At 39.3% G+C, this 9693-nt stretch overlaps 1 protein-coding gene across 1 annotated transcript; it reads right to left on the bottom strand.

Moving 5' to 3' along the window:
• Positions 1-2084: 2084 nt before the first annotated feature.
• On the bottom strand, positions 2085-5681 carry LOC106536477 (transcription factor LBX1). The gene is made up of 2 exons (XM_014033770.1): positions 5099-5681; positions 2085-4123 (listed from the first exon to the last, which is right to left on the bottom strand). The coding sequence occupies exons 1-2, from the start codon at positions 5397-5399 to the stop codon at positions 3654-3656; spliced, it is 771 nt and encodes a 256-aa protein (XP_013889224.1). The 5' UTR covers positions 5400-5681; the 3' UTR covers positions 2085-3653.
• Between the last annotated feature and the right edge of the window lie 4012 nt (positions 5682-9693).

Below are 9693 nucleotides of genomic sequence, written 5' to 3'. Positions count from 1 at the left end.
CCAAAGACCGGTCCTAATATGGTGGAACTTCATTTATGGGTTGGGGGTTCGGTTTAGGACTAAGGTGTGAATTGAGTTTAGGTTAGTTTTAGGGTAATGTGAGGTTAATTTAGGGTAAATGGTTAGGGTTAGGCTATACAGTTTCCAAAAAAAAATGAAAAGAAGTCAATGGAACGTCCCCACAAGGACAGAGAGACATAGTGTGTGTGTTTGTGTGTATATACAAATGTGGTGCACCTCACAAAAAAGATAAAAGTGTTGTCTGTTAAAGCAAATCACTGTTCACCATTTTAATTAGACTGTTGGAGACGTGAACCCCTGGATCTACCTTTAAATATTTGTATATATTAYTAATCATGTTGAACATAAGATAAAAAGCTTCAGTGGAAAAGTAGACTTGGTTGTATTTCATTTAAATTTGCTGTTGATGACACTCGGCTGAAGCCTGATGACTCTGACCAGCTTGTAAAGCTGACCAGTAGTTGTTTATTGTATGATAATTAGGTTCTTGTTCTTGGCACAAACAGAAAAACACAAGGACTGTCCACACAAGAACATTTTTGTTAGCTTGCAAAATCTTAATTACTTTTTTTTTTACTGTATTGGACTTGTGTCAACACAGTGATTTAGGAACATCTAAACTGTATTAAAAAATAAACAGGTCTCAGAGTAAATTCACCTTGGAAATGTGACCATTATATTTTCCAAGTGGGACACCAAAATGCAGTATTAAATATGATGATGTCACAGCCCCGCCTTTGTTTCAACCTATAACCTAAGGGCGACCTTTTCCTTGTTTTGCGTGTTTACATTTTGCACGCAGCATAACTTTACACCTGTCTTATTCTCTGTTTATTGTGTTGTTTTTACAGCACCACAAACAGACTCTTCAGCATTTTGGATCATTTTTTGGTGTTTTCAAGACATTTTTAGAAATGGAGCTGCATTTATGAGGACATTTTTACAAACCACACATAAAAAAACATTATTTTGGAAATACTTTGTTTTTGTATGAACATCAACRAACGTCTACACAGATTATAACTTCTAAGAATCGTTCCACCAGCTGCGCATTTTGAGTCCAGTTTGAATCTCCATTTAGCAAAGACTTCCTGAACCCATGCCTCCCCACAAGAACACACCACTTTCAGGATGCAGGATTTCTGTTTGTTGTCTCTGGGATTTTGGTTCCTCTGTTCTGAACTCAGTTTCCTGTTAAAGTTTGTGACACTTTTAAATCACAATTTAGAACTTCTCTCATTGACACAGCCCACATTTAACATTTTATAAATGCATTTCATTTTAGTGTTTAATATAGTTGTTTTACGCTCTCCCAATGTTTTCTATTTTTACTTAGCTAGTAACTACACTCAAAAAACAGAAAGTGGATTTAATTTAATTGAAAAAAAATTGTCAACCGTTTCCACTAAACCAGATTTACTTAAAGTTAATGTAATGTAAATTTGCTACCTTTACTTAATTCAGTTTAGTGTGACGAGCTGACAYAATATTTTTAAATTAAGTCCGCCAGTCTTTTTTATTAATTTGTTGGTTTTATCATTTTGAGTTTTGCATTTTTTTAAGTGAYAGAACTAAACTTGAAATGAATCAAATTTACAGTAGTAAATAATAGTGTGCATGTGATGAAAAATATAGAAATTTGTGCTCTGATAATTTGACATGCATCAGCTTGGAACCTAAYGGAGTGCAGATGAGGCCAGGAGCTCAGAGGACCTGCTGAGGCACATTCACATTCATGTTTGTGTTCCGAGTCAGTGGGGCCACGGCTGCGCTGAGCGCGACACAAAAAAAGGGGGTCTAATTGTCCAAAAGGCAGGTTAAGTTAATCCATCAAAGTGTCTTGTAATTGAAGAGGACCATCTCGGAACCATATGGTCTCCGACACGCTGTCTGCGGGGCCACCTTTGTGCACAAATAACCGCCGGAGGCCACCTCGAATAGGCGCACGCGTGCGCGTCACTCCTAAGGCTGCAGCGCAAAATCAAAAATGGTTCCCAGAAGAAAGCTGGAGACTGGTTTGAAACATTATGACAAAAAAAAAAATGCCTCAACCAAAAACACTGTTTAAATTATTTAAATGTCTGATTTTATTTGACATAATCAGGATTTTTACACTTTCTACATGTGTGCTGCAGCAGCTCACTCTGAAGGCACTTCAAGAGTACAAAGTGTTATAAATATATCAAATCTGGACTGATTATCGTCTCTAAAACAGAAAAAAAAGAAAAACATTCCCCTTGAACTTACAAAAAGCTTCACTGAAACCATTTAAAGGTACTCGTTGCAACGTCATGAAAAATACAGGTAATTTGTGACGTAGGAATCAAAATCCCTATTATATTCCTCTTAGGAAAAAAAAACAGGTTATTTTGGTTCAAGGTGATCAAAATGGCTGCCAGTGAACACATGCACTTGTTTACAGAAACAGCTAAAGAAACTATAGGTCAACAACATCAACATCTATTGACATATTGATGTAACGGTGCGTATTTTGAGGAAAGTGTGCAGATAAAAAGATAATTAATAATAATAATAAATATTAAAATCACGGTTGGCAGGAAATCCACAAAAATATTGTTTGAAATTTGAACCCCGTCTGGCTTGGTCCCCAATATTTAGTCGTGATCGTTGTTTCTCTTTTCTTTCACATCTAGCAGCAAATTAACTCTTAAATTTTCTACCAAATTGTTGTTTTCGATTCCAGCATATTTGTTGGTGTTTCACTTGAACCCCTGCTCCAACACACTTGATTCAGTGAGTGAGTTACCTCTGCAAGTTCTACAGAAGCTTGTTAACTACACATTCATTCATTCATTCATTCATTCATTCATTCATTCATTCATTCATTCATTCATTCATTCATTCATTCATTCAGGAGTTGCAGAGAAACCTCTAAAACCTGCAGGATGCTGACCCTGGAGGACTGGACACCACCGACCTGCTAAGACTGTGACCACACATATTTGTTTACATTGAGTGTGTACCAGCGTTTCAGAATTCGATATCAATATATCTGAAAAAACAGCTACTGATGGAAAGTCTTAAATGACACGATTTGATTTAGCACAAAATGTAAGTAAATTTGAGTTGGATAGATTATTTCTTTGTCACTGAAGGAAATTTTGTGAGCGACGAACTGAATTGAACACCCAGTCGTGTATTTCATTTGAGCAGCGATGTGCTTTAAACAGAGGAACAGAGTCAGTGTGTCTTACCAATATGAGGCCTCTCTGTAAAGATTGGGTTACCTTCATTAAAAGTTACAGCCTCCAGGGGTGAGTGCTTCTTGGCAGTAAATCTTATAGTGGGCAAATGATTGGCAGCATCTGGAGAAGTTCAAAACAAAATAAGATGCTTGGCAGAGAAGATTTGGCATTTTTTGTGCACAACCCACTCAGCTTCACAAATGCATGTTCCTTACAAATGTGATACCAGTTAAAAGTGAAATTAACAGGATTTCCAAGAATTATTGCCAAGATGCATTATAACAAAGAAATTATCTACCAAACACAGATTTCCTTACATGTCGTGCTGATGGATTGAGTACCTTTAAAGTGTTTATGTGAACTGTCTCTGAATATTAACTGTGTCCTTTCCTCTTAGACTTATATTATTTTTATTATTTTTACTTTTCAGTCGTCCACATCAATCTCCTCCTCCTCCTCCTCGGAGCAGCACGCGCTGCTCAGTTCTCCTGCGGGTGAGGGAGGCGATGCGCGCGGCCCGTTCGAGTCCAGGCCGCCGCCGTCGGAGACCCGGCTCGGCGTGAACCCGCCCGCCGCCGCGCACCTCTCCAGCTCGGCCAGCTTGGAGAGCTTGTCGAAGGCCACGGTGCCCGCGGCCCGCGCCGACTCCACGTCCGCCTTCATCTCCTCCAGGTCCCGCTTCAGCTTCGCGCGCCGGTTCTGGAACCAGGTGATGACCTGCGCGTTGCTCAGGCCCAGCTGCTGCGCGATCTGGTCCCGGTCGGCCGGACTCAGGTACTTCTGGTACAGGAAGCGCTTCTCCAGCTCGTAGATCTGGTGGTTGGTGAAGGCCGTGCGCGACTTCCGCCGCTTCTTAGGAGCGTTCCTCTGACCGAAGAGCGCCGCTCCGTCCCGGCCTGAGGACAGACACATGTCGCCTCATCGTGAATGAAACAGCAGCGGAATGAAACTGTATTTTATGAATTACATTAAAGCAACAACACTATAATTCAGACATAACATTCGCTTCACAGCATCAGTTTATTTTCTTTATAATAAACGAATTAAATTCTCCTTCACTGGTTTTAGTTTTAGAGTTTATTTAAAAAAAAAACATCTCAGGAAAAATCAAATAATCTCAGGGATTCTCACCAAAGGTTTATGAGCATTCACACCTTCATAAAAGCTGAACCTTTAAAAAGAGTTTTTCTTTTCATTCAAACGAGCTTTTTTAGCCAAATTTGAATTACTATGGCTTGTTTATAATCCTTAATGTTTATGCATCTTATTTAATATCCGTTATTTATTTCTTTATTTATTAAGTCTTGTGTTTTATGGTGAAAAACTGATTTTCATTTGAGAAATAAATATGTTGTAAACATTTATCTGCTTTGTTTCTTGACTCCTAATTTTCTCAAAATTTCTGTAATTCTAATAATTATGTTTATTCTCATTTCATTAAGTTTCACATTCCAAACAAAATCTAAAATCTAACACAAGGAGCACATTAGCACGTATTTAAATATACTATTATTATTTATCATGTAACAGTTCGTGTTATTAATGAGTCTAATTAACCTGTGTAATAATTTTGGTTCAACACGTGTCTGATTTGATATAAACTTGACTTATTTCGTTTTGAACTTTTAAATATTTTAGCACAATCACAATTAGGCATATTTATTTAAGATTTGACTGAGCTGCGGTTGGAGCTGTTACTGTTTTTTTATTTTATTTTACAAACATTAATATTCTTACAGAAACTACTGTTTTTATTGTCTCAACTCACGCAGAGTGTTTTATACATTTTTTAAATAGCAATAATCACTTTTCCTGTCCGTTTGTAATAAACAGATATAACAAAACAATAGTATTGTGTTATGAAAATGTACCCTCTGCAGCCTGCAGGACGCTGACCTCCAGCCCTCTGAAAGTCTTGCTGGCCAGCTCCTCCAGCGCGCACAGCGGGGAGCTCTGACCCAGCAGCTCCCGGCCCGTGGGGCTGTGCCCCCCCGACGGGACGTTCTCTCCGCGGGGGGCTAGGTGGCTCCTCTTCGCGTACGGCTTGCTGAGGATGTCCTCGATGCCGAAAGGCGTCAGCGGCTTGTTGGAGTTGGCCGGAGGTGGGAGCTGATCCAGCGGGCTGCGCCTCCTCTCCACCCCCGGGCGCTTGGGCTCGGCCTTGGAGCTCATGGCGACTCCGGACCGCCTGCGGTGTCTCCGGGAGCTTCAGAGCGGACAGGCGGGGCTGTTCAGGGCGGACCAGCTCGGATCACAGGTGGGTCTGCGGCTACATGTTGGCCGCTCGGCTGCTCTGAATCCACGCCTGGTGACGCGCAGCGAGACGCTAGTGGACCCCATCCGGTGGTCGGCGAGGCACCGAGAGCAGCACCTTCTGAACCGAGCAGCGTGTTGTGCTCTGGAAGGTGATCAGCGCCTCACTTTCCTTCCCCTTCCCTCTCTGCCTTTCTCTCTCTGGTGGGGAGTGTGGGGAAGGTGTGTTTGTGAAACACGCGCCGTGAGATCACATGGGTGAGTCGTCCAATTGGAAAATATTTAGGTGTCAACCCCCCCTTCTTGAATATTACCAAACATTTAGCTCCTGCTGCTTTAAGAAAATTAGGCAGGATGAGTTAGATAAAGAATATTTATTTATTTATTTATTTATTTATTTATTTATTTATTTATTTATTTATTTATTTAGCCTAATTACCTTACCCACCTAGATTGCCTTTTATTATTATCATCATTATTTCATTTGAAATAAAACAAAAATAATCTATGTACAATAAAATTAATAAGAGCAGTCCTTACCGAAAGGGAGCAGAGAGATGAGACAAGGGCATCTGGCCCTTTTTTCCCCCCCTTAAAATATAAATTCAAACAATAGTAAAACAACRTTTTAGTCTATACGGGAGTGGACATTTTCCACTGATATTCTTTTGGAATTGTATATGTTCTGTTACTGTTTACAGACTCAAGCTTGAACTTTTGTTTTATTTGCAAATCAAAACAAAAATCAACATCAGGTATTTCTCATTTTATCTGAAAAGCATATGATCATATAATGTCTTTTTTTCCATAAACTTGTTTTTGTCGTTTTTGTAACATTTACAGTGTTCTGTAAGTTTGATTTCAGTATCAAGATTATTCCAATAACTAATAATTTCTTGAAGTCAATGAAACTTGAAATATAGAAGTTTTAATAAAAGCTATTCAAAATGTATAAAAATTGTCAATTTGGGCTGCAACTGTTCATTAGCTGCAAGAAAAAAAACTGCATAGTTTTACTTAGAATCCCACTGTAAGACAGGTTTGTTTTCAGGAAAGTTTGACCCACAGTTCACCAGGAGTTTGCAAACAAAACAAAATTACAAGAAAAATTAATAATTCAGTTGTTTATATTTGGGGTAGCAACTATGCTTTACATTATTATAATACTTAGACCCCCCCCCCCAAAAAAAAAAAAATAAAACAAAACAAAACACTAAAACAATTAATATACCAGAAATGGTATCAGTGCATGTGGAAATGCATAAAACATCTCACATTTCAGTGTTTCTCTGTAGAGAATCTGGGTGAAAATCTCAAAGCGGTCTGAGAGGACATCTGCAGTCCCCGCCTGGTGGAACTCTGACCCGTCCTTCGACAGCTTTATTTCAGATTTTCCTCCCTGCTTTGGTCAAACTGTGACATGTGATTACACGCCTTCTCTCAGATCKGTTCAAAGCAGGCCTGCTGCTCTCATTCTTCAGCTCAGCACTGATGACTGAATGTGACTGAACAGTCATTGTTTAAAACTGGTTTTAACTTTGGTTTTTAGAAGGTGTGTTCTGTAATGAGTCAACATGGGACTTCTACAACACAAATGTAGAAAACTAAAACAATAAAAGTTTATAAAAGTATCAGCCCTGTGCAAAATGTATTGTGTGTTTTAGTAAAAAGTGCAGTTATCTTGGAAAACTCTTTAGGGTGTGTTTTTATTTTTCTGTGAGCTAATTTAAAAAATGATCACAAGAATAAATTTAATTTTAAATGTTGTGTTTTATATTAACTAAGTCCATTTAATACAGTTCTATGACCTGTATGAAAAATCTCATTTTCAAACATGTTACATTTATTTTTATGTAACAAAAATAAGAGCTGTTGTTTGCTAAGATGTACTAAATTTACCTGATGCTGCTTTAATCATACTGACCAGTTAGATTCACTCATTCATACACATTTATTTTTAACCACTACTAAGGAATGTTTTATTTAATTTGAATAAACCTAAAAAAAMCACATTATTTAATGTCATTTTTTCCTGAACAAACTGAATTTGGACTTTGTAAGAAATGTAAAAAGTTTTCGAACTGCCAGAAAACAACAAAGTCTGTCCTCAGGCTTTACTGAAAAGGGATTCTTCACACAGCAAACTTTTGTCTGGCTCGCTTCAGTCCACTCATGGACCAGCATAAATCAAAGAACAACTGGGCCAGTTGTGGCCTGCCATCTTAAAAAACAGTGCTATCGTAGTTGGGCCATGCCAGCAGCCAGCATGACACCAGATCTGGCCCACACCTGTCTGCTCTGTGGGTCGCTGCTTTTCCTCTCAAATCATGCAGCTAAAGCGAGCTGTGATGAAGAGACAAACAGATCAGAAATGCTCACTGACAGGACAGAGATCCATCAATCTTTATTCTAACATGGACATGAACATGTCCAGCAGTCACTGTGGAGGAGCTTGTGGGGCTCCTGCAGGACGCAAAGTCCATCACAGGGACACGTATTCACACCTGACACATTTGATTCACTTTAAACGGACCAGAGTTCGTTTCACCCATTGGTCCAGACCTTAGAGGTGTGAATACACTCATACGAACTCAGTGTGGACCAAACAACTGGACAGAGACCCACTTTTGAGGTGGTCTTGGTCCGCTTCCAAATGAACTCTGGTGTGGTTCGCTTCTGTTGTGAATACAGACCGGCCTCAAACTGAACAGGAAACATGGTAAAAATGATCCCTTTAGTGTTGCTAATGCTACCACAACAAACAACGAGTCGTGGACAGACATGGAGCAACTTGGTGAGACTGTGCCTCCTCGATATTTGGACAGATGCAAAAGCAGATGTTGCAGTTGTACTAACAACACCAAGGAGCACATCAGAATAGATCATTTCAGACCATTTCATAGTTTTTTTGTGCACATGTGCATGATCGTGAAGCCTAGCTCTTCCAGGTCACAGGTCAACACTGAGGTTGCTTTGAAAACTATGATCCTAAAGGAAAGTTTAACACAAATCAATTTAGAGCAAACACATCAGGGCTGTATAAAGGCATACATTTACCTGTTGAATTTGTGCAATTACAACGGCATTTCCATAGCAACTTCAGCTTTTTCCAGATAAATGTGTGAAGTCGGCCTGCTTTGAAGATGTGCATTTATGACAGTTTCTAAGTCTTTTGCAGCACGCAGGACTTCCATCTTTCTTTCTGGGTCTGTGCTCTGTCCCACCCCAGTCATTTCTGTCCACTGGGAGCAACACCTGYGTGGCTTTGTTTATAAAAAAGCAAAATGTGAAACTGCACCTAACGAAATAAATTGTTGGCTTTTGGTCCAAAACAAAACAAGCCAATCAACGGATCTTCCTGGTGTGATTTCATCCATATAGGAAACCCCTAGGTTCATGAGAACATGCAAACTCCTCAGAAGGGCCTCCAGGACGTGATCCTAAGACCTTCTCGCTGAAATGCATGATGCTTCCTATTTTATCATTTATTTATTTTTTACTTTTTTGACTGGCAGTGCTATGGATAAATCAATTTTCACAGCAGAAGCTAAAAAAATGTCTGGAGAAAGGACTTGCCTTTTATGAACATTTTCTTGTGTAGTTTCTGTTGTTCAGAAATCTTCATGACAGTGGTGAAAGAAGGAAACCAGACAGTTTGATTGAGATTTTTACCTATTTCAGTTGTTTTACTGCAATCTGACAGCATTTTAATCAGGTTTTATCATCACTTCTCAGTATGTTTTATCTCTCTTGTTTTTGTGTTGAACGATTTGATATTAGTCACATTCTTTTTTTTTTTCATTTCTTACATTTTACATTTGGTCAGTCCTATTAAACACAAACCAAGCTTAACTTTCACATTCAGGTATAGGTATAAATTGCTATAATCACATAAAACTGCTCAGGAAGTGTGTGGAGGTGTTCAGAGTTCATATGATCCCTGCCTGAGGAACAGCCATGTTCACAGCTTCACTTCAGCAAACTGATCTCTTTACCGACTCTGAACCGTGACTAAATTGATTTATTCATTACAAGTGATTGATGACAATAGACTGCGTCCAATAACGGTGCTTGGTGCCGCCCTGTTCCCCCGCCGCCCCAGCTGCAGACCGTGAAAAATCGCCACTTTGATGAGAAAAACCTGATACTTCAATTTTCAATGTGCGACGTTTCCCTGTTTGATTTGTATATTGGTCTGAGAGGCAGGAAAATC

Source organism: Austrofundulus limnaeus, unplaced genomic scaffold, assembly GCF_001266775.1.
Source record: "Austrofundulus limnaeus strain Quisiro unplaced genomic scaffold, Austrofundulus_limnaeus-1.0 Scaffold1836, whole genome shotgun sequence".
Classification (NCBI taxonomy): domain Eukaryota; kingdom Metazoa; phylum Chordata; class Actinopteri; order Cyprinodontiformes; family Rivulidae; genus Austrofundulus; species Austrofundulus limnaeus.
This window is presented reverse-complemented; position numbering and strand designations above follow the sequence as displayed.

Bases quoted from the DNA above. Each gene is read 5' to 3' on its own strand.
- LOC106536477 (XM_014033770.1), bottom strand. From the start codon at position 5,399: ATGAGCTCCAAGGCCGAGCCCAAGCGCCCGGGGGTGGAGAGGAGGCGC. The intron at 4,124-5,098 runs GTACATTTTCAT...GTCTGTCCTCAG, and splicing joins CGTCCTGCAGGCTGCAGAGG to GCCGGGACGGAGCGGCGCTC.